Source organism: Saccopteryx bilineata, chromosome 2, assembly GCF_036850765.1.
Source record: "Saccopteryx bilineata isolate mSacBil1 chromosome 2, mSacBil1_pri_phased_curated, whole genome shotgun sequence".
In the NCBI taxonomy this organism is placed as follows: Eukaryota; Metazoa; Chordata; class Mammalia; order Chiroptera; family Emballonuridae; genus Saccopteryx; species Saccopteryx bilineata.
The window spans coordinates 1277008-1303279 of record NC_089491.1 but is presented as its reverse complement, the minus strand read 5'-3'; the positions used below and the strand labels follow the sequence as shown (position 1 = coordinate 1303279).

The 26272-nt window shown below is 64.9% G+C and overlaps 2 protein-coding genes across 9 annotated transcripts in view; one reads left to right on the top strand and one right to left on the bottom strand.

Moving 5' to 3' along the window:
• The window catches only part of CAMSAP1 (calmodulin regulated spectrin associated protein 1), a 63075-nt gene extending 54511 nt beyond the window's left edge, over positions 1-8564 (top strand). For all 3 annotated transcript variants that reach the window (XM_066255705.1, XM_066255704.1, XM_066255703.1), the window contains 6 exons: positions 245-381; positions 628-836; positions 1116-1218; positions 2418-2533; positions 2991-3109; positions 6867-8564. In XM_066255705.1, the coding sequence (XP_066111802.1) occupies positions 245-381; positions 628-836; positions 1116-1218; positions 2418-2533; positions 2991-3109; positions 6867-7169 (987 nt within the window). In that variant the 3' untranslated portion in view covers positions 7170-8564. The remainder of the gene's footprint in view (positions 1-244; positions 382-627; positions 837-1115; positions 1219-2417; positions 2534-2990; positions 3110-6866) is intronic.
• Positions 8565-13161: 4597 nt separating this feature from the next.
• Positions 13162-26272, bottom strand: part of KCNT1 (potassium sodium-activated channel subfamily T member 1) — a 60940-nt gene continuing 47829 nt past the window's right edge. For 4 of the 6 annotated variants that reach the window (XM_066255697.1, XM_066255700.1, XM_066255699.1 and 1 more), the window contains 12 exons: positions 24914-25086; positions 24466-24537; positions 24205-24339; positions 23616-23727; positions 20825-20926; positions 20303-20386; positions 20038-20166; positions 19534-19554; positions 18485-18833; positions 17046-17108; positions 14303-14387; positions 13162-14188 (listed from right to left, as the gene is read on the bottom strand). In XM_066255697.1, coding sequence (XP_066111794.1) covers positions 14068-14188; positions 14303-14387; positions 17046-17108; positions 18485-18833; positions 19534-19554; positions 20038-20166; positions 20303-20386; positions 20825-20926; positions 23616-23727; positions 24205-24339; positions 24466-24537; positions 24914-25086 — 1446 coding nt within the window. In that variant the 3' untranslated portion in view covers positions 13162-14067. Of the gene's footprint in view, positions 14189-14302; positions 14388-17045; positions 17109-18484; positions 18851-19533; positions 19555-20037; positions 20167-20302; positions 20387-20824; positions 20927-23615; positions 23728-24204; positions 24340-24465; positions 24538-24913; positions 25087-26272 lie in introns of those variants that run through there. The other 2 variants (XM_066255698.1, XM_066255702.1) reach the window with 2 other exon arrangements.

The following is a 26272-nucleotide window of genomic DNA, read 5'->3' as shown; positions in this document are numbered from 1 at the left end:
CGTGAGGGCCGAGTGGACAAGGGCTCCTGCTGTGGAAGCGCACGTGGTGGTGTAAGGCAGACGGCATGCCGGCTGGACCTCGGGGGATCGACAGGCTTCGCCAACGCTTTTTGAACGTTGGCATCTTTTCCACTTGTGTTTTAGCCTCAGAGACGGCCGCTGCTCAGTCAGAAAGAGGCAGGTCTCAGGACTGCGCTGGGCTCTGGGCCGGGCGGTGCGTGGGCTCACAGGGTCTGTTCTGCAGGACGAGCAGAAGGCGGAGGATGAACTCGCCAAGAAGCGGGCGGCCTTCCTCCTGAAGCAGCAGCGCAAGGCCGAGGAGGCCCGCGTGCGCAAGCAGCAGCTGGAGGCGGAGGTTGAGCTCAAGAGGGACGAGGCCCGGTAAGGTGGGGCGGGGCTGGAGGGGGAGGCTGGAGCCCCCGTGTGTCTCGGTGACCTGTCCCAGGCCCTGAGCCCTTCCCGGAGCTGTCTCCTGAGTCTCCGCCCAGCCCGGGAGGCGTGTGCCCTGGGCGTGGTGTGGCTGTGCCCTGGGCCGGTCCTCAGTCCACAGGCACCGCCGCAGGGGGCTGCGCCGGCCGACTCCGGGCACGTCCCTCTGAGCGGGTCCTCCTGGACGTTCCCTCCCAGGCGTAAAGCCGAGGAAGACCGGATCCGGAAGGAAGAGGAGAAGGCCCGGCGGGAGCTCATCAAGCAGGAGTACTTGCGGAGGAAGCAGCAGCAGATCCTAGAGGAGCAGGGCCTGGGCAGCTCCAAGTCCAAGCCCAGGAAGCCCCGGCCCAAGTCCGTCCACCGGGAAGAGCCGCGCAGCGACTCGGGCACCAAGTGCTCCTCCACCCGTAAGCGGGGCCCCCAGGACACGGATGTGGGGTGCGGCCAGCTTCCCTGGGGACATGGATGTGGGGGTGCGGCCCCCCTGGGGATACGGATGTGGGGGTGCAGGCTTCCTCTGGGGACACGAAGCGGGGGGGTGTGGGCCCTCTCCCAGGGCAGGGAGATCAGGCTGCAGAGCCCCGGGGTCACTCAGGTGGCCGCTGGTCCCTGGTTTTAGTGCTGCACAAACGTGGGGGTGTCTCAGGAAACCCATGTCTTAGGAACGCGGTCCTTGTCTCTGGCAGCTGATAGCCTCAGCCGGGCGCAGTCGGGCTCCAGCCTGTCCCTGGCCTCTGCAGCAACGACGGAGCCTGAGAGCGTTCACTCGGGGGGCACACCTGCCCAGCGGTAAGGACACTGGGAGGTGGCGCTGGCTCTGAGATGTGGGCTTGTGGCTTGGCCCCTCCCCCTGCACGCACTTGCCTTCTCACTGCTGAGTTGGAGGCGATGTGCTCTGGCCTGAAGAACTTAGGCGTGTTTCCTGTGGACGGGGACATTTCTTGTGTAACCACAGTTGATCAGCACTGTTGGCTCCACAGTCCACATTCATTGTCCTGGGTGTTCCATAGTGTCCCTGAGAGCTGTGTGTCCACGGTGAAGGGTCCTACTCAGGACCACCTGTGCCCGGTGTCTCTAGGCCACAGCAGTTCCTCATCCGTTTGTCTTTCTTGACCTTCACACTCTTCACACGGACAGACCAGTTGTTTGTGGAGTGCCCTTCGCGCCTCAGTGTGGGTCCCCATGCACAGGGCCAGGCTGTGTGTGTGGTGGGAACAGCCAGGGGGGATGTGTCCTCAGCGGGCCTGACACGCTGACGTGGGCTGTTGAAGGTAGGCCTTTCCAGTGGCCCTGAAAGAGTTCCCTTGGATCGGTGAGTGGTTTGGAGGAGAGCTGGGGCCTTGGTAGCCCGATGTGTATTGTCGGCCTCCTCTGGCGGGGGTCCCCCAGCCCCCACCCGTCCCTTACTGTGTGTGTATCCTGTGGCCACAGCCACTGTCCCACCTCTTCATGTGTCTGGTGGCCTCTCATGGCCTGGGTTTCGTGGAGGGTGCCTGTCAGGGACTCGGTGCCGGCTGTATTTCCGTTCAGGGGCAGGTCACCCAAGCTGGACTCCAGCTTCAGCCCTGCCCCTGGACGAACAGCTCTGTCCAGCTGCGCCCTGGACGCTGTTGTGATCAGTGCAGACTGCCTGCAGGACCCGCAGAGCCCTGGAGACCCTCCCGGGCTCTGGACTCGGCCAGCTGTGTCCCCTCCCTTCTTCCGGGGCCTGGTCCCTGGTTTGCCAGCAGCACAGACAGCCCAGCGTCCCCGGGCAGCAGGGCCGAGTCCCGCCGCCCCGCCAGAGGCCTGCGAGGCAGTGGGGTTCACCATCGCGGCCGTGGGGAGCAGACGGACACGTCTGCCCCGGGCTGTCCTCTCCTCCTGCTGCTGCGGGTCCTTCTCGCACGAGGGGTAGCCTGGTCGTGTTCAGGGTGGGAGTCGACCAGCTGGTGGCCAGCAGGTGAGAGGACGTGCCTGTGACCGCCCCGCCCCCTGTCCCTCTGCAGAGTTGAGTCGCTGGAGGCCTTGCCCGTGCTGAGCCGCAACCCCAGCAGGAGCACGGACAGGGACTGGGAGACGGCGTCCGCCGCGTCCTCCCTCGCCTCGGTGGCCGAGTACACAGGTGACAGCCCTGCTCCTGTGGGGGCACGTCCGCGTCCGTGGGGAGGCTGCGGGCGGGCGCCTTGGTGACGGGGCAGCCCTGCCCTGTGCACAGCCCCGCCCCAGCCGTGTGTCCTGGGCTCCTGGCCACCGGACACTCTGTAAAGGCATTTTTTGGTTTTGTTTTGTTGTTCTTTTGTCAAAGAAACTGAAATTAGGGGATAAATTATTAACAACTTAGCCTTTTTCTTAGTTTACTTAAACTTTATAATTTAGAAAGAATAAATTAATGACGTTTATAACGAGTTATTTCAAGTAAATTTGAAGTGGATCTTCCATTTTTAAGAAGTCACAAACCAAAAAAAAAAAAAAAAAAAAAAAAAGAGAAGTCACAAACATCCCTCATCTCGCCTGAGGGCCTGGGCAGAGGAAGGGGTGTGTCCTGCCCGGAGCGTTGACTGCGCCCTCGGCTTCCGCAGGCCCCAAGCTCTTCAAGGAGCCCAGCAGCAAGTCCAACAAGCCCATCATCCACAACGCCGTGTCCCACTGCTGCCTGGCCGGGAAGGTGAACGAGCCCCACAAGAACTCCATATTAGAGGCAAGTGTCCAGTTTCACGTGAAATCAGGTGTTTGCTAGTGAGGGGTCGTCCCAGAGAATGTCCTGATGACTCACACAGGTCGTCACTGTGTCCGTGCAGGCGGGCGAGAGCGTGCGCGTGTCTGTACCACGACGTGTGACGGCTTTGCGGAAGGGCGGGAGGCACACAGGCCCGGCCGCGCCTGACCCGGAGCTGGGTTCTGCGCCTGGGCCAGCGGGAAGCCTGACCCGGAGCTGGGGTCTGCGCCTGGGCCAGCGGGAAGCCTGACCCGGAGCTGGGTTCTGCGCGTGGGCCAGCGGGAAGCCTGACCCGGAGCTGGGGTCTGCGCCTGGGCCAGCGGGAAGCCTGACCCGGAGCTGGGGTCTGCGCCTGGGCCAGCGGGAAGCCTTCCGGTGCAGGCGGGGTGGGGGAGGACTTCATGAGGAGCTCCTGGGCGTGGTGTGGTGTCTGCAGGCGGAGCAGACTGGAATGACTGTGCTTGTGAGGATGGCCACGTGTGTCCAGGTGGGGACAGGAGGAGCTGTGGGGGGGCTCTCGGCAGTGGCTCCGGCTTTGAGCCTGGATTCCCGGAGAAGAGGAAGTTCGTAGGGGTTGGGTCGTGTTTGTTTTGCTGTGTTGACTTCTCTCCCTGAGGGCCGCACTGTCACAGCGCTGTGGGAACTGTCAGGTCCTATCCCTTCCTGGTCAGAGTTAGGACTTGCCTGGTGGGGGGTCCCCGTCTGGGGCGTGTGACGACGTCCCCCTGTGTGAGGGGAGGGCACGCCCCTTCACCGAGTGTCCTCACACTGGGCTGGGCGCAGAGCCAGCAGCCTGGGCCGCGGAGCAGATGAGCTGGGTGAGCGGCTGCCCCACGCAGGGTCCCCACAGGGAGCAGCAGGGAAGGTCCAGCTTCCGGGCCATGGCTTGTCACTCGACTCGGGTGTTGTCCGCGTGAAAACCTGCCACAGGCTGCGTGAACAGACCGTGAGGCTTGGTCCCCATAAAATTGTGTTTACAGAACAGGTGCCTCGAGCGGCAAGTGTGAGGGATGCATTCCCCGGGAAAACTGAAGTGGGAGCAGGCGGGCTGGGGGTGCTGCGGGGCGCTGGTCGGGGTGCGCTCACTGAGCTTAATGGCCATTAGCTCAGATGGGGAAGGAAGCTCCAGGCAGCTGGAGGAGGTTTGGGGTGCAGTGGGCAAGCCAGGAGCTGGGGGTCAGAGGTCACAGAGCCTCCGCCAGTGGGGGGGTTCAGGGTGCTTTGCATGAGGTGGCGAATGCAGCTGTGGGCAGGGGGTGTGGACTGACTCCAGTGTCCACGCTGTGGCCAGAGAACAAACGTGAGGAGAGGACAGTGTGGGGGGTGCTGTGTGTCTGCCTCTGAGGACGGGGGGTGCTGTGTGTCTGCCTCTGAGGACGGGGGGGTGCTGTGTGTCTGTCTCTGAGGATGGGGGGGTGCTGTGTGTCTGCCTCTGAGGACGGGGGGTACTGTGTGTCTGCCTCTGAGGACGGGGGTGCTGTGTGTCTGCCTCTGAGGACGGGGGGGTGCTGTGTGTCTGTCTCTGAGGACGGGGGGGTGCTGTGTGTCTGTCTCTGAGGACGGGGGGGTGCTGTGTGTCTGTCTCTGAGGACGGGGGGGTGCTGTGTGTCTGCCTCTGAGGACGGGGGGGTGCTGTGTGTCTGCCTCTGAGGACGGGGGGGTGCTGTGTGTCTGCCTCTGAGGACGGGGGGGTGCTGTGTGTCTGCCTCTGAGGACGGGGGGGTGCTGTGTGTCTGCCTCTGAGGACGGGAGGGGCTGTGTGTCTGTCTCTGAGGGCAGGGGGGGGTGCTGTGTGTCTGTCTCTGAGGACGGGGGGGGGCTGTGTGTCTGTCTCTGAGGACGGGAGGGGCTGTGTGTCTGCCTCTGAGGGCAGGGGGGGGTGCTGTGTGTCTGCCTCTGAGGGCAGGGGGGGGTGCTGTGTGTCTGTCTCTGAGGACGGAGGGGGCTGTGTGTCTGCCTCTGAGGGCAGGGGGGGGTGCTGTGTGTCTGCCTCTGAGGGCAGGGGGGGGTGCTGTGTGTCTGTCTCTGAGGACGGGGGGTGCTGTGTGTCTGTCTCTGAGGACGGGAGGGGCTGTGTGTCTGCCTCTGAGGACGGGGGGGTGCTGTGTGTCTGCCTCTGAGGACGGGAGGGGCTGTGTGTCTGTCTCTGAGGGCAGGGGGGGGTGCTGTGTGTCTGCCTCTGAGGACGGGGGGGGTGCTGTGTGTCTGCCTCTGAGGACGGGGGGGGTGCTGTGTGTCTGTCTCTGAGGACGGGGGGTGCTGTGTGTCTGTCTCTGAGGACGGGGGGGGTGCTGTGTGTCTGTCTCTGAGGACGGGGGGGTGCTGTGTGTCTGTCTCTGAGGACGGGGGGGTGCTGTGTGTCTGCCTCTGAGGACGGGGGGGTGCTGTGTGTCTGCCTCTGAGGACGGGGGGGTGCTGTGTGTCTGTCTCTGAGGACGGGGGGGTGCTGTGTGTCTGTTTCTGAGGACGGGGGGGTGCTGTGTGTCTGTTTCTGAGGACGGGGGTGGGTGCTCTGTGTCTGTCTCTGAGGGCGGGGGGGCTGTGTGTCTGTCTCTGACTCTTCAGGCCCGATCACAGCTTGTAGGTAGTCCAAGCTAGTATTTTAGATACATACAGTTTATTTTGATTTCTCCATTTAATGTATTAAAATGTGTATTTAATTCTGAGTTTATGTAAAATAACAGCTCCATTACTATTGACAGAAACAATGTATTTGTGAAAAATAACTTTTCTAAAACAAAAATAATGAGAAGACTGGCATCATTTTTACAACCTAACAAACCCTCTGACTCTGGTTTGTGGAGGACAGCTGGGTCCTTGTCCTCCCTCACCTCTGCTCGGTTGCGAGACCACTGTCGCAAGAGCCCCCGGGACGCTGAGAGAGACAGGCAGGTAGCAGTTCGTGGGCTTGACCTCGGGGCCCCCCGAGCAGGTCTCGGGAAGCCCTGGGCCCGCTTTCAGAGCTGCTGGGGTGGCAGTTCATCCAGGCATCTCCGTCAGCAGGTGACGTTGTAAGGAGTGTGGGCGCAGAGCAGTTCCGAGTTCAGAACCGGGCACGGCAGACACTGTCCCGGGAGGCAGGTCCTCTGTGCCCGTCCCAGCCAGCGGGGGGTGCGGTGCGGTGGGCGCCCCGTCCGGTCCCAGGTACTCGGCCTCAGAAGGAGCCCTGGATGTGGTTCCACTCCCCTGCGACCCCCCGCCCGGCCCCGGGACCCCCTGCTGCCCGTCTCTGGACGTCGCATGGAGGGCGCCTCCCTGCAGCCGAGTCCACACGGCGCGCCCGTGTCAGCCCCGTTCCCTCACGGCCCGGCGTGGTCCTCCGCGTGCATGGAGCACGTCCGTGTGCCGACTGCTGAGGGACGGTGGGTGGTGTCCGTCCCACTGTCATGAGCACTGCTGCTCTGAACACTTGTGTGCGGCCGTGTGGGCGTTTCAGCCTCAGGAAGAGCTGCCGAGGCCGCGGTCAGCGTGTCTGACGAGTGCAGGAGCGTGAGGGCCACGGTGGTTCTCACTTGCACTTCCCAGCTGGCTAGTGATGTTGAGCCTCTTTCCATGTGTGTTCACTTAATTTGAAAAGTGTTTTTAAAGCAAAATCTCAGTGGTGCCTGGTGCTCCCCTGCTGGGTGACCGGTGTCAGCAGGACGGCTGGCGGTGTTGGCGAGCTCCCACCGGCCTGCCTCCTGGGTGGCGGGCGGGACCCCTCTGAGGCTCTCCTGTCTCCTCTCCTCCCTCCACGCAGGAGCTGGAGAAGTGTGACGCCAACCACTACATCATCCTGTTCCGCGACGCCGGCTGCCAGTTCAGGGCCCTTTACTGCTACTACCCGGACACGGAGGAAATCTACAAGCTCACCGGCACGGGGCCCAAGAGCATCACCAGGAAGATGATTGACAAGCTGTACAAATACAGCTCAGACCGCAAACAGTTCAACCTCATCCCCGCCAAAACCATGTCCGTCAGCGTGGACGCGCTCACCATCCACAACCACCTGTGGCAGCCCAAGCGGCCCGCGGTGCCAAAGAAGAACCAGACGCGGAAGTGATGGCCGGGCGGGGCGGGCGCCCTGGGGCGGTGTTTACTTCTCAGCCATTTGGGTACAAAGGTGCAAAGTCACAGACCTTTTTCGAAGAGACCTCTAGACGGCAGAGGAAAACCGTCCCGTACTCCCCACACGCAGGACACCAGGCTCAGCGGGGACAGAGGGCGCGTGCCAGGCCGGGCCGGGCTGCTGTGGTCCCGCTGTCCCCAGGGCTGCCGACGAGGGGTGTGTGTGCAGCAGGATTCCTTTTACTTGAAGTTCGTTATAATGAGAAGTGACGTGCTCTGCTCCCCGGCCTCACACCTTGCACACGGCCTGGCCCCCCGCAGGCGCTGCGCTCCTGTGAGGCTGCAGGACCCACCAGCTCTCGGTCGGGGTGTTTGAATGTCTTCAGGAAAGGCCCTCGTACCGGGGCATCTTGTTCGTTTGGGAAATGATATGATATTTATTGATTGTGTCTACTGCCAATGTTTATATCCAATTCTAAGATTTCTGGAAACAGTTCTTGCTCCTTGCTGCTCAGAAAAAGTTTACTGAAGATGCCAGTCACTCCACGCACTGAGACACACGGCCGGCCTCCGCTGCAGCTGTGCCCAGGGCCGGGCGGCGGGCTCGCTGCCCGCGGAGGACGGGCGCGGAAGCAGCCTCAGCTCACTCACCGAGTTTGGGCAGTGTCTGACGATGTGTTCACTTTAATAAAGACAGGTTTTGGTAAAGTAGAATATTTTTCACTCAGCATGTTTCTCTTCAGAGGTGATGCACTTGGGCTGACAGTTCTTTTGGTGTCTCTGTTGTCCTGACTCGTCCCGTCTTGGTTCCTGCTTCTGGCAGAGCAGCGGCCTCAGTCCGCCCTGGCCACTGAGTTAGGCCACAGACTTAACACCGTCATGATGTCATGTGCGGTTTTCCCGGAGCTCCAAATAAGCGGGACGGCCCACGCCCTTCCGGTCTCACGGCCCCGCGCTTCTCCAGAGTGACATTCCCTGGGTGCCAGCGCGGCCTCCCCACCTGCACGGCCCAGCTGCTCCGGCCACCGGAAGACTCCGGGTCACTCGAGTTGGTTTTGCACATGGTTTCTGGGGAGTGTTACTTGAAACTGTCTGGACTGCAGAGCAGACGGGAGGTCAGAAGAGGCTGCCGGACGAGTGTCCCTGTCCCGCAGGGCTAGGCAGGGGGGCGGGGAGACGGTACGAACCCGAGAAGGGACACAGGTCCTCGGTCTCCCCTGCGCCGAGGGACGCCGGTGTCACACGTGGCGGGAGGGGGTGGGTGGTGTCGGCGCTTGTGGCCCTGTCACATGCTCTGCACAGGAGTGCCTCGCTCCTCACTGTTTGATACTCTGATATTTATTTAAGAAAGCACTAAACTGTAATAAAGGGTTAACTTGCTTTTCATGAAGCACGTGTGTGTGTGATGTGGTCGCGGCTCGTTTTCTTGGTCCGTGGTCCGTGTTCTGGCTCCCTGCCCGGAGGACTTCCCCTCTGTCTCTGTCAACCAGGAGCCCTTTCCTCCGGAAGCCACCCTGCTCTGCCATCTGCAGCACTGAGGCTTCCCGGCCTCTCACTCTGTGGGGCCACGTGGGCGGCAGCACAGCCCTGTGGGTGTCAGCGGGTCTGGGGTTTTTCAGTGAAGATTTAGGGGTGCTTCTGGTGCCCACACAACCCTAGGTTTTCCTGATGTGATCAGTCAACACACGGAACATCCTAGGGGCTGCCTGTTAGCCGGCGAGAGCGCCCCTGTTCTGTCAAGAAGCACGGACAGGCAGCTGCCACTCTGATGTCCTGTGTCCAGGCCGGTGCTCGCTGAGTGGCCGCTAGCCGTGTCCCCCGCCTTCTCTGTTACTGTGGAAGTCGGTACGCGTCTCCCAAGCAGCCACCTGGTGTCCCACGCAGGTGTCCGATGCTGGACGGGAGCGTCTCCCTGCCTCCCAGACCCTGTCCCGTCACATGGGCAGCTCGTCTGCTCGGTCACCTAACTTTGTAAAGAAAGTGTCAGCCAGGTGACGGATGGCACGGTGATACCGGGTGTCCCCGGCGGCGACGATGTGCTGCAGGGGCCCCGAGAGGGTGGGTGCTGACGGTGAGCGAGGGCAGTTGTCTTACCCAACTGCAGGCACGTCTGTTACCACACGCACGTGTGCGCAGACCTGGATGTGAGCGTGCACGCACGCTCCGATCGGCCCCCTCACAGGTGTCCTGCACCCCCACACCGGGCAAGCGAGCCCCGGGTGGTCTGGGCAGGCCTGCAGGCCCGGCTGGAGTCCTCACGCCAGCCAGAGGGGGAGGGAGAGCAATTCTCCAGGGAGTGAAGGCTCAGCTTGGCTCCTGAGACTAGTGATGGGGGGGCTTACAGTTAACGTGCGCCGGGACAGCCGTGTGTAACCGGCACTGGTTTGTCTGATGGACGGGGTCCAGCTCCTGGGAAGTGGCCAGATCTCTAAGCAGCCCCTGCAGGCACGTCCCCGGCTGCCCTGTCAGAGCTGTGCACACGGGGGACACCGCGTCTCCCCGCATCACCGGGCAAGCGGGGCTTAGGGCAGCCTCCCACGCCGGGCCTTCCCTGAGGGTCCGGGGGTGCCTGGCTGTGGCCCAGACAGCGCCGGGGCTCTGCCCACAGGACGGGCGCCTCCCTCGCGGCCAGGGCCACCTCTGGCGGTAACAGCACATCTGAAGGCCGGGCTGTGGCGGCTGAGGTCTCGGAGGGCAGCGCTTGCCCTGACAGGTCCCTCAGGCTCCGTATCCTCTCTCTCTGTCTGTCCTTCCTTCAGAACCAGGGTTCCCACGACAGGGACGTCCAGGCCACAAGGAGGGTGAAGGTCAGAGGCTAACGAGCCAGGCCCCTCGGGCACTTCTCTGGGCCTGTTTTTTCAGCCGGGGGTGGGTGTCTTGACTTGTAGACAAGATGCCGTTGCTCTGGACGCAGCCCGCCTTGGGGCTGGTCCTCGGGCGGCGGCCCAGTCTGTGCGTGGCCAGCCTCTGCGGGCCGGGTGGAGGCCGGCTGGGTGCAGCTGTCCCGGGTCAGGCTTGAGACAGCTGCTGGGGTCGCACACGTTCCCCCCAACCATGCGGCCCCAGCCCCTCTCCAGCCCCGAGGGGAGCCAGCCTGTCGCGCACTGGGCTCCATCTGTGTCTGGTGACGTCACATCCGAGGACCCTCCCTGAAAGGACTCTGTCTCAGTTCTGCTGCCGCAGCTCTTCCAGGGAGGGGCCCAAGGCCAGTCCCCCGGTGCTGACCAGGGAGAGGCCCTGTCCTGGCAGTGACCCCGTGGGACCCCTGAGCCTGCTGGGCTTGTAACCACAGTGGTGAGGCCGTCCCTCCATGGAGCAGGGCTGCTGCCCGGGCCTGCAGGGATGTGCCCGGTGGGGGCCGGACATCCTCTGCCGTGGAGGACCTCAGAGCGTGGGGGGCTGCCGTGTGGCTTGGGAGGCCGCCCCGTCCAGGTGGCTGCCCCTGCAGGGCCAGGCCAGACGTCCTCTGTGGTGGGAGGACCTCGGAGCGTGGGGGGCTGCCGTCCGGTGGCTCGGGAGGCCACCCGTCCAGGTGGCTGCCCCTGCAGGGATGTGCCTGGTGGGGCCCGGACGTCCTCTGTGGTGGGAGGACCTCGGAGCGTGGGGGGCTGCCGTCCGGTGGCTCGGGAGGCCGCCCGTCCAGGTGGCTGCCCCTGCAGGGATGTGCCCGGTGGGGCCCGGACGTCCTCTGCGGTGGGAGGACCTCAGAGCGTGTGGGGCTGCCGTGTGGCTTGGGAGGCCGCCCCGTCCAGGTGGCTGCCCCTGCAGGGCTGGGCCGGACGTCCTCTGTGGTGGGAGGACCTCAGAGCGTGGGGGGCTGCCGTCCTGTGGCTTGGGAGGCTGCCCCGTCCAGGTGGCTGCCCCTGCAGGGCCAGGCCAGACGTCCTCTGTGGTGGGAGGACCTCGGAGCGTGGGGGGCTGCCGTCCGGTGGCTCGGGAGGCCGCCCGTCCACGTGGCTGCCCCTGCAGGGATGTGCCCGGTGGGGCCCGGACGTCCTCTGCGGTGGGAGGACCTCAGAGCGTGTGGGGCTGCCGTGTGGCTCGGGAGGCCGCCCCGTCCAGGTGGCTGCCCCTGCAGGGCTGGGCCGGACGTCCTCTGCGGTGGGAGGACCTCAGAGCGTGGGGGGCTGCCGTCCTGTGGCTCGGGAGGCCGCCCCGCCCAGGTGGCTGCCCCTGCAGGGCTGGGCCGGACGTCCTCTGCGGTGGGAGGACCACGGAGCGTGGGGGGCTGCCGTCCTGTGGCTCGGGAGGCCGCCCCGCCCAGGTGGCTGCCCCTGCAGGGCTGGGCCGGACGTCCTCTGCGGTGGGAGGACCTCAGAGCGTGGGGGGCTGCCGTCCTGTGGCTCGGGAGGCCGCCCCGCCCAGGTGGCTGCCCCTGCAGGGCCCCGTGGACAGGGATAGCCGTCCTTGAGGCCTCTGGGCCCCGGACCAGGCCCGGCGCTGCCTGTCCAGACCTGATAGTGTCCTCAGGTCAGCACTGGGCAGCCAGGGCAAGGTGGAAGTTGCCGGTAACACTGTGCTCACGTGGAAACATTGCAGGGCCCGGCCTGGCCCGCCAGTGGACAGGCTCAGGACAGAGGCCCCGCCGGGGGTGTGCCTGAGTCCCCAAAAGCCCTGCTGACCTCACTGGGAATGAAGGTGGTGCCCGCCAGCCAGCTGCCCTGGGGGCCTGGAGTGCCGGGAGGTGTTCCCCCCACCCAGCCTAGCCCTTGGAGGCCCCACGCCGCCGCCCTGGACCTCGGACCGCCGTGCGCTGTGGACCCTGCAGGACTGTTGAGCCCGCCCCGCCCAGCACTCCGGCACGTGGCTCGCCAAAGTCAAGAAAGCACCACGGCTCCGGTCACAGTACGTGTAGCGTGTAAGACTCCTGACTCACACTTGAGCCCCCCCAAAGGAAAAGGCACCTTTGAGGCTATTGGGGTAAAGACGAGTTTGGAGGATGCGGGGTTGGGGGGGGTTACCTGCCTCCGTGGTTCTGTGGAGGCTTCCGGAACGCCTGGCTGTAGTTCCGACCGTGGGTGGGGCACACCGGCCAGGCTCCTCCCTCTGGGGCCTCATTTCCCACCCGCTCTGTGGGACGGCCTTCCGACCAGCGTGCTCCGTCCTCGGTGGGGCACCTGCTTGTCCCTCCTTCCTGCCCCCATCCCTGGTTTCAGTCGGCCTTCCCTGACCCCAGGCCCTGCTCTCCCCGCCTCTCAGCTGTGCTGCCTGTTGAGAGTGTGAGGTGTTTGTGGCGTACACGCAGGCTCGTCCATGTGACAGTGCTCTGTGGGGCATGTGGGTACTTGCCACGGGAGCCTGGGGCTGCACACACCCTGTCACCCCTTCACCAAAGCGAGTCACCCACCACGGTGCCGGCTCTGCTACTTGGGGCCGACAGCCTTCCATTAGGTTAGGAGTGAAGAAAACGGTGGTTTCTCACCCTTTCTGTGATGAGAACTTTGACCACGAAACGGGGGGTCAGTCGCCTTCTCTTGGCCACTCTAGGCGCTGGCCGGGCCTGGTGTCCACTTCTTACCCCTCCCCCTGTGGGACATTGTGTCCTCACTGGGCACCTGGTGTGAAGGTGCTCGGTCCCCACCTGGAGGGGAACCCCTACCCCACCCTCCCAACCTTGAGTCAGGTGACTCCCCAGGATGGTGTCTTCCCAGCACGTGGTTCTATGAGCGGCCGCAGCAGACGCAGCCCCGTCCAGTGACCAGGCGGGGTCCCCTTCCCCACAGGGGTCCCCTTCCTTGAGGGAGCTGGAGCAGGTGTGCCAGGACAGTGGGGCGAGGGCCTGTGGCCGGTGATGCCCTCAGGAGCAGCGGACACCCCACTGGGCCGGCCCTGGCCCTCAGGCGCCACGCCCTAACCCCTCACTCCATCAAGGGCTCGGGTTTTCCCTCGCAGTCGCAGCCCCTTCCTGCCGTTGACCCCCAGCACCTCCCCCTCTAGGGCTTACAAACAGGGCAGCTGTTGGGGGGATGCCACGACCATGCCCACGCTTGCAGAAAGCATCTGTTTAATAGAAGGTTCCAGCACGGACCGTGCAAAACCCGTTCCAGTCCCCAGGGAACACGGCGGCATTGCCCAGAGCCCTCCTTCTATCCCAAGGAGAAGCCCTTTGACCCCCAGGGCATCGCCAGCAGCCCAGCGGCTGTATTGTGCTTCGTTCAGGTTGGGTGTTAAAAGGGCGTCCAGCAGGCCACAGGAAGGCACCGTCCAAGCAGTGTCCACCCGGTGCCCACACGCTGTGGCCGCGAGTTCAGGGTGACATGCAGGAGAACGCCTTCTCACTTGCCTCCGCCCGTGTGTCCAGGGCCCCGTTGGCGAGCGTCCCGGCGGCCCCGCCTCCGTCCTCATGCGCCTGCGCTGCCAGCGCTCCAGAACCCTCCGCCGACCCTTGCGCTCCCTGCCCGGCCGCCGGACCCTCCTGAGCTTTTACTCTTCCGGAGAGGGCTCCCCGGCTCACCTGCTGCCCAGTACCGGAGCACCCACTGGTAGGGGAGCCTCTAGCACCTGGCTGTGGCCCAGACCCCCACAATCCTGTGTCCAGACCCCAAGCTGGGACCCATAGGGCGGAGAGCGCACACGCGTGGGCAGCGTGGCACAGCGGACCTGTCTGGTGGGCGGTATCTGTGCCCAAGGGGCAGTGAGCATCCGGTTCCGGCTCCTGTCCGGTGCCCAGCTGCCCGGTCACAAGTCGTAGTATGTTTGTGCGGGATACACAGCTGGTACGGACTCGTAAAAATAGGTTAAAAAAGGCTTCCCGCCTGTGGTCTCCCCTCACGCCGCGTGAAGTCTCTGTCACGTTTCGGGGGGCAGCCTGGGTGTTCTGGCGTGGCGGCCAGGTCCCTGCAGGCTCATGCACTGCGCCGCATGCCGACCGGGCCCGGCCGTGCAGAGCTGGCTCAGAGCTGCGTCTCGTCGCGCGTCTCAGGGTTGCAGGAGGCTAGCTTGTTGCTGCAGCTGCTCTTGCGGCTCTGAGAGCTGCTGGCCACGTGGGCCAGGGGGTCGCAGCGAATGAGATACCTGCGGGCAGGGCGGGGGCGGGGCCTGGGTGTCAGCGCCGCCCCCTCACGACTGCCCAGCTCGCACGCAGCACCGGATCCTGACCACAGCGGTGAGAAGGGACGTGGTACTTACACGATGTCATTGGGCTCCAGCCTCGTGTCCGGCGGGGGGTTGATGAGGACATAGGAGAGGGTGTTCTGGTGGTCGTTCATCTCGTCTGCAAGGAGACAGGGCCGCGGTCCACTGTCACCACCCAGCCCCGGCCCTCCTCCGCTCTGCCTGGCCAGGAGAGGCCGGAGGCTTCGGTCCAACTGCAGAAATTTCCCACCCAGCCTTTCTGGCCATCCTGCCTAAGCCCCGCGACCTGGCAGCTGAGCCGAGACTGACGGGTCCTCCCTGATGGGCACCTGCCCCCGGCCCCACAGCGGGCACTGGCTGCAACCCCCCCCCCCCCCAGGCAGCTTGCTCAGCCCTAGCAGCCAACATCTCACGGATGTGGCCGCCCAGAACAGAGATTCCGAGCACACCTGGAGACACCTGCCCACCACACAAACCGGCAGACACCTGTGCACAGCTGTACCCACAAACACAACCAACGGGCACAACCTGCACACACCCGACCCAGCCCCCACCCCCAGGGCTGCGTCCCTGACCGGGCACGCCACCTCTGCTCCGCTCGCTCAACCTTCCTCCTTGAACCCGTCATCTGTTCCCCCAAACCTGCTCTGATGACTGTCCCCCAGAGACCCCGCGGTCGCATGCAGGGCTGTGGGGTGTGACCTGCAGGGGTGGGGACAGGTCTGGAGAGACCCGGGCATCTCGCAGGTCTCCGTCCAGCCAAGTACAGGGCGAGCGTCGGCCCCTGTCCTGCCTAGTGGCCAAGTGCTCGGGTCAGGGAGACAAAGGCTCACAGCCTGGTGGTGTGAGGGCACCTCTGGACCCAGGCCAGCCACCGAAAGGACGGCCCTCCAGAAGGGTCTGCCCTGGGCGGTCTCGGCCCTGCTCCTCCCGACGTGGCAGGAGTCTACAGGCTGGGGCCCCTGACAACGGTCAGAATTCTCTACAAAGCGGGGCAGGCACCGCTGGCCAGGCGGGCCAGGGGGCGGAGCATTCGAGCCGAATCCCCTCCCCCACCTCCCACCCCTGCCCCCGCGGCCGGTGGCAGGCTGCAAGCTTCCAGGCAGGCGGGCGGGGGCACACACAGGTGGTGACCTTGGGGCTGATGGACCCACAGACCCTTGGGCGGTCACCAGGAGCCAGCCTCCACATTCCCTGCCCAACGGCCACGGCTGTCTATGCTCCTCCCCAGACCCTTGCCGGGCGCGGAGCAGGTGGTTCCCGCTGGGGCCTGCAGGGGAGGCCCCTCCTGGACCCCCAGTGCTCGCGCGTTTCTGGAGCAGAGTGTGGGGATAGGCGCATGCAGCTGTGGGGTGAAACAGGCAGAGGAGCAAGGCGTTTCCCGGGACCCCGCACTGCAGAGCACAGCCTGTGCTGACACCCACACCCAGTTGGAATAATGAGAAGGGAAGCTGGGGTCTGGGCTGCTGCCCACCGAGGGCTGGGAGCCCGTCTCCTGCACACCACCGCCGGCCTCACTGGGCCCTCCCATCCTGGCTGTCCTTGAGGGGGTGCGGGGCTGCAGGGCACCAGAGAGGGGCTGTGCGTGTGTCCAGTTCCAGGGCCCTGGCTGGGGTTTCCCTAGGCCAGGCCAGATGCACCACTGATGTGTTCCAGTGAGGGCCTGGGCTGGGGGTCAGAGGGCTGGCCGTGCCTTTCCTGGTCAATGACTGACCATGGTGCCACCCCACCCTGCTCTCCGGGCCTCCACCCCACTCTCGCCTCCTGCCCCGCCCACCGCCTTCTGTACAATTGGGGGTAACTCCCAGAGTGGCTGTCAGGAAGGGGCGGGGGTGCAGCCAGGCGCTCTGCAGGGTAGAGAAGCCCAATGACAAGACCCTGTCTGGGGGGCCACCTCTCTGCCACCCTCGCTGACTGGGTCACCCCACCACAATCACGCCTTTCTTCTGGCTTTACGTCCTAGCCCAGGAACCCCTCAACTTCCGCTCATGGTGGGTGCTCAGAAAACAGCACCCAGTGAGGCCTGGTGACCCTGTGGGGAAGCCACCCCCACCGGGAGCCCCCGCAGGAAGCAGGATGGGGTCAACAAAGCCACCACGTAGGGAGGCTGCCAGATGCCAGCTGGCGTCGGCTTTGCCGGACCACCACTGTGGGTTGTGTAAGTAAAAGCATGAGAGCCCAGGAGAAGCCCGTGCCAGCCCCCGGGCTGTGAGCTACAGAGGTTCTCTCGCTGGGCCTGGGTCGGCCTGACAGCTCCCAGGGCCGTGAGGAGCCCCCAGAGAGGAGGGGGTCTGAGCAGCAAAGCCTGTGGCCTGGACTCGGCTGGGTCTCAGGGCAGGACGTCAGACAGCCCACAACATCTCGGGGCAGAAGAGACCCTGCCCCCAGGCCTGCCCATTCGCCACGAGGGGTGGGGGTGAACCATCCTTCAGGACGCTTCCTGAGGGACAGCTGTGGGGACTTGGGGTCCTCAGGTGTCCAGGGAGCAGCTGCAGGCCTGGTGGCCAGCCCATGTGTCAGGGTAGGCGTGACACAGGGCTTATCTTAGACAACGAACAGGAGAGGAAGCACTGGGTGGCCCCGAGCTGCACAGGGACCGTCCGGGGACAGGCACTGACCACACCCCCTCCGGGCCAGTCCGGTCAGCAGCAGCCATGAGGAGGAGGGCTGTCAAGGTTCCGGCAGTGGGTGTCTGGGAGAACCGAGGCCCTGCCTGCAGGGACCTCCCTGGCGTCCTGTGCGCCTGCACGCCGGGGTGGGGCGGGCACTAAGCTGCCCGATGCCTGAGCAGAATTACCTTGCAAATATCCCAGGTTAACCCGATTCATGACATCACTGGCTGTTAAATTTGCTACATCCTCTACGGAACACACAGGAAGAGGAACAGACAGAAACAGAGAGAGAGAGAGAGGTCAGCAAGCAGCAGGCAGCCGGCTCAGCGGGGGGTGGGGGGGGTGGTCAGCCAGCTGCAGGTGGGAGGCCGTCCGCACGGGGCCCGCAGAGGCCAGCACCGGCCAGCACCAGCTGCCTGGAAGCGAGTCTAAGCTAAGGGGACCCGGTTCCTCCTCTGCCAGGTCTGGGGGTCAGCGGGCCGGAACTTCCCCCTGCCCATCGTGGACACTGTGAACGCTGGCCACCCCACTTGCAGCCTCAGCATCAGTGTTTCCTCTGGAGAAGGGGGTGACAGTACCCACCCAGGCAGGACACCAGAGGAACAAAAGTGAATTATGCAGCCAGGGTGTGGAGGGTATGGCTGGGATGGCCCTCAGGGGTCTCCTGTCCCCCAAACCCTGATCTTTGAGTTCCCCACTGGCCCAGGGTTGCACAGCCAGGGACAGCCCGACCCAAGTGACCCCTGGGCCGCTTCCGGACGAGCCCTGACCCAGCTGATTTACTTGGAAGGGGACGCATGGGCCCCGACCCAGGAGTCGACAGGAAACGTGGTGGAAGCAGCAATACAGGGCCCGGCTGGACCCCAACGCTGGCCAGAGCCTCGACCTAGCCCGGGAGTTGGACATGGCCGGGCAGCGGTGGGGAGCTGGGGTCCCCGTGGCCCCATCCACAGAGGCGGCGTCCCCAGAGTGAGAGGGGTGAGCTGCTCTCTCGGTCAGCTGGCCACTCAGCTCACAAACTCCCCGAACAAGCCACAAGAGGAGGCGTGGCCTGAAGCTGCTGACAAAGATGACGGTCACCCAGAAGCAGCCGGTGGCAGTGGCTGTGTCACGGGAACCGTGGGTCCCACGAGGCCAACGGCGAGTGTCCTGGTGCCCTCTGCCCAGCTGCCCGACACAGCCCCACGCTCCGGGTGCTGGGAGGGCTGGGGAGGGTGGCCCGGGGGCTCCCTGCTGCGCCCCTGTTCACGAGAGCACAGTGGGCTCTCTGACGGCCAGTCTGTGCCCAGCCAGAACCTGTGGCTGTGCTCTCAGGGGGCCTGGCCTGGCCGGCCCTCCCCACAGTCCTCGTCTGCACCCCAGGCCAGCCAGCCCCCCATTTTTTACAGATGGGAAACTGAGGTCCCAGGGTAGCAGGGGTGAGCCCTTCATCGGCTCTGGCACCCATTCTGGGAGGTCCCGCACCCTCCCCATGCCAGAGGCCTCTGACCAGCCTTTGGTGGCACCTGGAGCTGGCCCTGCAGGCAGAGGGATGGATAGACAGGAGGCTGTGGCCCATGGGGGCCCGGGACACTGTGATCCCTGTCCGTGTCCAGCGCAGTGGGTGGCGCTGCCCGGTGCTTACCATAGCCGGTGGTGGGCAGCCCCAGATGCTTCATGCGGTTCCTGACCAGCTCGGACAGCTCCTGCCGCTCGGAGCGCTGGTACAGGCTGAGCCGCTGCTGACTGATCCATTCGGCCGCCGCCTTCTCCGCGTGCTTGGAGCTCTTGCGGCTCAGCCGCCGGGCCCACTGTAGGCTCTTGCGCCGCAGCAGCGGGTGCTCGGCCGGGTCGCCGCCAGCTGCGTGCCGGCCATGCATGCTGCCGCCGCCGCCGCCGCCTCCGCCGCCTCCGCCGGTCCCCGCCCGTGTGCCCCAGGGTCCCTTCACTTCCCGCGTGTCCTCGCAATCCTCCATGCTCACTGAGATCTGGGACTGGCCAGGGCAGAGGGCTGAGGGCCAGAGGGCAAGATGCCCAGGGGAGGGGGCAGCTGATGGAAGAGGACAGCCCCAGCCTCCTGAGGGGCCCCCCTGGACCCCCGTAGGGCCTAGGAATGCGAGTGCCTCGGTCTCTATCTGGGGAGGGGGTTTCAGGCTGTGGGTCTGTCTGCAATCTGCTGGGGGTGAGGCAGCTCCGTCACCTCTGGGCCCTGGGGTCAGTGAGTCTTGTTAGTGCCTTTTGTGTCCTGATTTTGTCATGGAGGGTCACCGCCTCTCTGTGCCTCAGTTTCCCCATTTTGTTGGGCAGAAGTTGGAGGGCGGGGCGGTGCACGGTGGACTGGGAAGCACCAGCTCCTCTGTGTGGCTCAGTGGGTGTGTGGGGCTCTGGGGGTGATGTGGGGACCCCACAGGGGCAGCACCTCAAGAGGCACAGAGGCTGGGGACATGGAGGTTGGGCCAGACCAACCAGCAGGGAGAGGCAAGTACTCGCCATGATGGGGCCCTGGGCTCCTCACGTGCACCTCAGTTTCCCCAGCTGTATGACAGGGTAAGGCCATGAACCCTCTCCGAGTTGCTCCGTGGCCAACACAGCCCGGGACTCGCGCCCTGATGCCAGCTCCCTGTGCTTGCCCCGGGGCCCTGCACCCACCATGGCCATGGTCAACTTGGTGGTAAGCTTGAAGGGGCCGCTCACCTGGGCTTTAAGGTCGTGAGGCTGCAAAGGAAACCAGGGGCATCCTGGATCCCTGGGGGTGCTTCTGCCCTGCCTCCAGCACTGCCTGAACCCCTGTGGGCACCAGCAGGGCAGGCCACCCATTCTGGTTCCAGGGAGGTGCAAAGGCCCCACTGTGCTCTTGCGCTTTCCCCCTCTTACTCGGGGGTCACAGCTGTCCAACAAGACACCTCACATGTGGGGCACATGGACCAGACCCCAACTCTACAAACTGGGATGGCCTCGAGTCACTCAGAAACGTGCGGACCGCCCAACTCTTAAGGCCCCGCCCAGCTCCCAGAGCCCCGCCCATCATCCCGCCCAGTCCCAGGAGACCCGCCTACCAGGGCCCCGCCCAGCTCCTGGAGCCCCACCTAGCTCCCCAGAGCCCAGCTCCCGGAGCCCCGCCCACCCGGGCCTGTCCAGTCCCAGGAGCCCCGCCCATCCAGTCCCGCCCAGTCCCAGGAGCCCCGCCCATCCGCGCACCTCCGAGGTGGAGAAGACATGGCTCTGGGTCCTGTAGATGCCGATGGGGATCTCGGCGCTGGAGGAGCAGAGCTTCTGGAAGAGGCGGCCGTAGGTGCCGATCCACAGGTCACCCTCGGTGATCTTCATCTGGAATGTGCAGGTGCGCTGAGCGGGGCCAGCTGCAAGGGCAGGTGGTGCCCGCACCCCTGTGCTGACCAGGGGCCGGTGACCCGCAGCCTCCCTGAGAAGAGCCCACACTCCCCGGCCCTGCCAGGTCACTTACGGCGCAGAGGTAGCCAGAGCCCGGCGTGGTGTCCAGACCCAGCAGCAGCCTGGTGATGGAGATCATGTAGTCCTTCACGAAGGACTGGCCGGGAGGGAGGCCGCAGTGAGCCTGCCGCACGGTGGCCCCAGTCTGCACCCGCACCCCAGGGCCACCTTGTCCGCCAGACACGCTCTCCAGATGCCCCAAGCCACCTGCTCGCCTGTCCCCAGCGCAACTCAACCCACAGACAGAGCTGGGAAGCCTTCCCTGGCCTCCGCCATTAATTCATGTGGCCACTTAGGTCAGAAGAGACCTGGGCAGTATCTTCTGGGAGGACTGGGGACATTTAGAGGTGAGTCCCTGCCGTCGGGCAGGGATGGGGCTCAGGGCCCCTCAGGGCCGGTGGGCCTACCCAGGACCCCGGGAGGGATGCCCAGAGGGAGGCACGTCACTCAGACTGGGGCTGGACGTCAGCCGCGACGAGAGTGGCTGGGGTGGGTCCCGGGCCATTGTGGGCCTCCCTGCCTCGCACCCGCTGACCTGGTACAGCAGCGTGTCCAACATGCTGATGCTGAAGACGCGGCCGGCGGCAAACGGCAGGCGGAACATGAAGGCCAGGTTGGAGCCGTTCTCCCGCTCCCTCTGCGGGAAAGGAGGCTCCGTCTGGCTGGGGCCATGGCTGGGGGGCGGGGGGCACTTGCGTGTGCAGGCACATGTGGTGCGTGTGTACATGTGTGTGTGGTCCATGTGTGGCATGTACCAGCAGAGAGCTGAGCACAGACCTGAGTACCCAGCTGCATGTCCCCCCTAGTCACACTGGGGCCTGAGCTCGGGAGCCAGAATTCGGTGCTCTGGTGAGAAGTGGGGCCCGCACCATCACACAGGCCCCCAGGCTTGGCTTAATGCTCTGCTGTGGCCACCCTGCAATTCTCAGTCATCTCAGTGACTTTGTCCTGAACTCGGAGAGATGCACGAGGGCAGAGTCCATGGACACGCGTGAGTTTCCTGCGCCTCCTGGGACCAGCTCTCGCTTCAAACACGGGAAGGTATGGGTGAGGCCATGGAGCCCCTCGTGGACTTCCTCTTCCTGTGGTGACATCCCTTGTTGGGAGCGACTCGACGGGGCAGGCGGGCACCTGGGTGAGTCTGGGGTGCGGGTCACTGTGCCTCCCGAGGAGATCCATGTGACCGTGCATATGGCGTGTAGAACCCGCACAGCACACGACGAGAGTGCAATGGTTAAAACATCCGTCTCCTTTGCTCAGAACAAGTCCAGGAACGAGGCGGCCGGCTACAGGAGGAAGGGGCTCCATACGCTGGTGCCGCCTGCAGAACTTGTCCTGCCTCTGGGACAAGGGCCCACGCTTCACTCTGCACAGCCCTGGGGGACCCGGGGGCTTCACCCAGAACTTCAGGGTTACACGTGCCAGGCAGGAGCAGGACGCGCCTGGAAGAGCGTCCCTGAGAAGCTGGGAGCCTTGTGCAGCCACGGTCAGAACAGGGACACCACCAAGGAGCCCTGGGGACCAGGACAGATAGAGGTGGGGTGGCCGCATCTCGGGTCCAGTTCTCAGAGATCTCCCTGAGCATGGCCTCCGGGAGACGCCCTCTGGCGGCTGCGTCTTCTACTCTATTAGGCTTCACTTGGGGCAAACAGCAGGCCCTCCAGCGGTGCCCAGCCCACCTGGTCCCTCCGGCAGAGTTCTCCCAAGTTGCCCCTGCACCCGGAGGCACCGCCGTGACCTGCGCGACCTTTGGTTTTTACTGTCTTCTTCACACTTCTCGCTGCTCCTCGAAGTAGAAGACACGTTTATGACAAACTTGCACCCTTTATGAAAATCAAGAAACATCCCCAGCTGCTCCCTGGGGAAGCTGTCTGAAGAGTCTGGAGCTGAGATGTGCCTGGGGTGGCAGAGACCCCCCGGGGACCCCAGGCCATGTCCGGGCAGGGCCTGAGACGACAGGGGCTCCTCTGAGCACTGGGCCCCACACTCGCTGGTGGTGGTGTGACGTTGGCTCCAACCATCCCCCTGGCGTGGGCGGTGTCCTGTGGCTCTGTTGGTCCTCTGTCCCCTCGGTGCCCACGCCCCAGAGCGTCCCTCCCACGGGACCTCGGCCCCACGTCAGTAGGCGGAGCAACAGCTGCTTCCTGAAGCCACCTCCCATGGCCACATGTGGCAAGCTTCCTGCTGTCCCCAAGAAGGACCAGGAAGCAGACCCGTGTGGAGCTGACCCCTGCCAGCCCACGGACAGGGGGGTGCAAGGCCTGCGAGGACCTCGGTCAGCTTGAGGGGAGGCGGCGAGGAAGGCCAGGCTACCGCCAGCCTCGAGCCCAAGTCCGTGCCAGCGCCGTCCTGCTCAGGGGAGACCCAGGAACCCTCCTCGGACCCGGAAGCCAGCCCAGCCACACACACAAGCCAGCTCCGAGCGATGGCGGCTGTCCTGGATGGGCCTGGGGGGCAGGGGCCATGCTGGCCGCTGAGTTGGGGGGCCACCTGCCCAGTGTCTGTCCACTCCGGTGGCAATGGCAAAGCCCTGGCCCTCAGGGTCAGGGATGGGCAAGGCGGGAGTTACCCGTCCCGGCTCAGGGCGGCTGACGCTTCAGGGCTTGTCCCTCCATCTGCTGTTGATGGGCAGGCCTGGCTTGGGAGGGCGGAAGCTACAGGGTCACCCGTGTGTGGCACAGGTCAGCTGGGGAGCTCGGGCTGGAAGGAATGTGCTCCCAGCATGGTGGAGTGCCATCCTCACCCTGCCACGCGACCCTGACCCTCACTGTGGAGGGCGGGGCTGCCACTGGCCTGAGCAGGAGCCTGAGGAGGGACTGGGGCCAGTGAGTGGACCGGGGCTGGGGCCTGTGTCCCTGGTGGCCGGTCCCTGTGCCCCTGGGCGCCACACCCGGCCAGGCTGCTGCCTCAAGGAGGGAGCCCTGAGCAGCAGAAAGCTGACCCCGCTCTGCACTTCTGTGTGTGATCTCAGGCAGGTCCCCCCAAGTCTGATCCGTCCCTGGTCTGTCCTGAGGTGACCTCGTGCACCTCCTGGGTGGCTGACAGATGGACACATGTCAGGCTCTGGGACCAGGTCTGGTAGAGGACATGAGTCTCAGTGTCACCTGTGTTAGGGCCGCTGACAGGACAGGGAGGGGTGGTGTCTGCTCCTGGCCCCGGCCCCTACGACTCAGGGAGGCATAGCCAGCCCCTCACGGGGAGCTGAGCCCTGTCTCTGGTCTCCAGAGCCCCCGGCCACGGGAGGGCAGTGCTGGGCCTCTTGTGGCCCCTCAGCCCAGCCCGTCCGGGCTCTGAACCTGAGAGCATGGGGGGGGGGGGGGGCTCACCTTCTCCAGTTTGGAAAGAGCCAGGGAGTAGCTGTCCTTGGCGCGGAACTGCATGAAGCGCATGTTGGATGGGTGGGTGAGCTCCGTGGTGATGCTGAGGCTGGGGAAGAGCCTGTGGGGGCAGTGGCCCCAGGTGGGGCTCGGTCATGGTGGGGTCAGGGGTTGGGGCGTCCTGGGGTCATGGGTAGGGGTGGGGCTCGGTCACGGTGGGGTCAGGGGTCGGGGCATCCCGGGGTCATGGATAGGGGTGGATGCTGGGGTCACGGTGGGGTTAGGGGTTCGGGCGTCCCGGGGTCATGGATAGGGGTGAGTGCTGTGGAGGTGCATCTGGGGTCACAGTAGGGTCAGGGGTTGGGGCGTCCCGGGGTCATGGATAGGGGTGAGTGCTGTGGAGGGGTGTCTGGGGTCACTGTGGGGTCAGGGGTCGGGGCATCCTGGGATCATGGATAGGGGTGGGTGCTGAGGTCATGGTGGGGTCAGGGGTTGGGGCGTCCCGGGGTCATGGATAGGGGTGGGTGCTGGGGTCACGGTGGGGTCAGGGGTCGGGGCGTCCCGGGGTCCCGGGTATGCGGGGCTCCGAGCAGCTCACCGGAACATGGTCTGCACGTTGACGATGGTCTTGGCGTCGGCCATGTAGTCCTCCTCGGCGCTCATGGTGCTCTCCTTGTCCACCACCACCAGGTTGTCCGCGTAGATGATGCCGCACTGCAGCAGGCTGTCCAGGCTGGCGAGAGAGCCGTGTGGCCGGGGGTCCTGGAGCCCCCCCCCCTGGCCTCCCCCCACCCCAGGGGGGAGGGGAGAGGGCAGGGTCCTGCTTGGGAGCGGGCAGGGCCGGCCACCCGGGCCTTACTTGTCCACGGAGCCCTCCATGTAGTAGACCATGGGGAAGCAGCAGATGGCCTCCAGGAAGTGGTGGTCGGGCCTGTGGGGGGACAGCAGGGCCTGGGGTGCCGCTCCTGCCCCGACACCCGCTCCTTCCTGGGCGAACAGGGCTGGGTGGGGCGAGCAGAGCTGGGGGGCCTTTACAGGTCAGAGAGCTGGTCTGCATGTCTCTCAGGGGAAACGGAGGCCCCAGGGGGCTGGAACTTGCCCAGGCCACACAGCCTGGACTGGACTTGGGCTCTGGGCTGCCAGGCCTCTGGGGAAGCCCCAGGCGCACAGCTGTTAGTGGGGGGTGCACAGGGGTCATGGTGGGGTCAGGGGTCTGGGTGCCACGAGGGAGGAAAACGGACAGCTACCAGGGACAGAGGTGGGAGCTGGAGCTGGTGGGGACCCCGAAGGTCGGGGGGTGCGCTCACTTGTTGTCCAGCAGCAGCACGATGGGGTTCAGCTCCCTGCGGGACCGGTAGTAGGCCCGCAGCGGCACGATGAAGTTGTACAGCCCGTTCCCCGCCATCTCCGCAGAAACGATGATCAGCTTGTTCTTGAAGCCGTAGGCCTTGGCGTCCTCGTAGCTGTTGTGCTTGCAACCCTGTGGGGAAGGTGCCGGAAGCCACGCCGGACCGGACACTACGGTGAGGCCAGGCTCCCGGGAGCCCCGTGGGACGGAGCCCAGGATGCTGGTCGCCAGCCCCTCACCCCGTGGGGGCCTCACGTGCCATCGGAGCCCCATCTGTCTCCTGGATGTGACGGCTCCACGTCAGCCCACCACGCAGAGCGGGCGGGGACCGTCACGTCCGGGAGGGACGTGTCTGTGTGGACCCGTGGTTTCAGCAGACGCAGACACGAGCACATACGTGTGGTGCACATACGTGTGTGTGCACAGGTTTCCTAGCTGCCCTGTGGCAGGCCCAGGCGCCATGACACCCTAAGTGACCAGATCTTGGTCTCTGATGTAACTTCCACTAGGAGTCAGGCTCCTTGAAGGAGAGTTGGTTCCAGGACGAGAGCAGGACAAGTACAAGGTGGACGGGGACATCGTGGGGTGGGCAGCATGCATGTCCCCAGGGTGACGGCCCTTTCGGAAGGACCCGGACGCCAGCCTGACGGGCCCCACTGGCACAACCGGGGAAGTCAGAGTGTCATCGTCAGTGGCAACCGTGACAAGTGAAAACACTCGACAAGCAGCAGTGGGTCATCACCCGAGTAGGAAGGAACCCAGGAGCCCACACTGACAGCCGCCGGGCAGGGGGGCTTCACACAGCAGAAAGTCACAGGCGGGCACGAGGGGGTCTCGGATCAGTGGGCCAGCAACCTGACGTGGCCCGCGGAGGGGCAGTGAGTTCCCTAGTCCCCACGCCTCTCCGCAGTGGCCCACTAACTGCAAAGGTGAAACCAGAGTGCTTTCCACGGCAGACGACCTGGCCGAACCCCCCAGGGGTCACCTGGTCCGAGCTGGCATCACCGCGGACGCCTGCAGGACACCCTGTCCAGCCAGTCACCTCAGGCGTCCGGCCCCAAATGCTGAGTCTTCTGACAAGAAAACCTTTGCAAACCCGCCTGTGCTCTGAAAATCGCCAAGCCCGGGAGCCCCGAGGCAGGCGGGGAACGTTCCAGACTGAGGGAGGAGGACAGCGACACGCAGGGCGTGGCTGGGAGAGCGTCCCCATGAAGGACAAGGGCTGTGGAGACGGCAGCACCTTGTGGAGAACGGCCCGTGGGTCAGACACGCGTGTCCCCACGTTGGTGGGTGACCCATTACGAGAGGAACCTCTGAG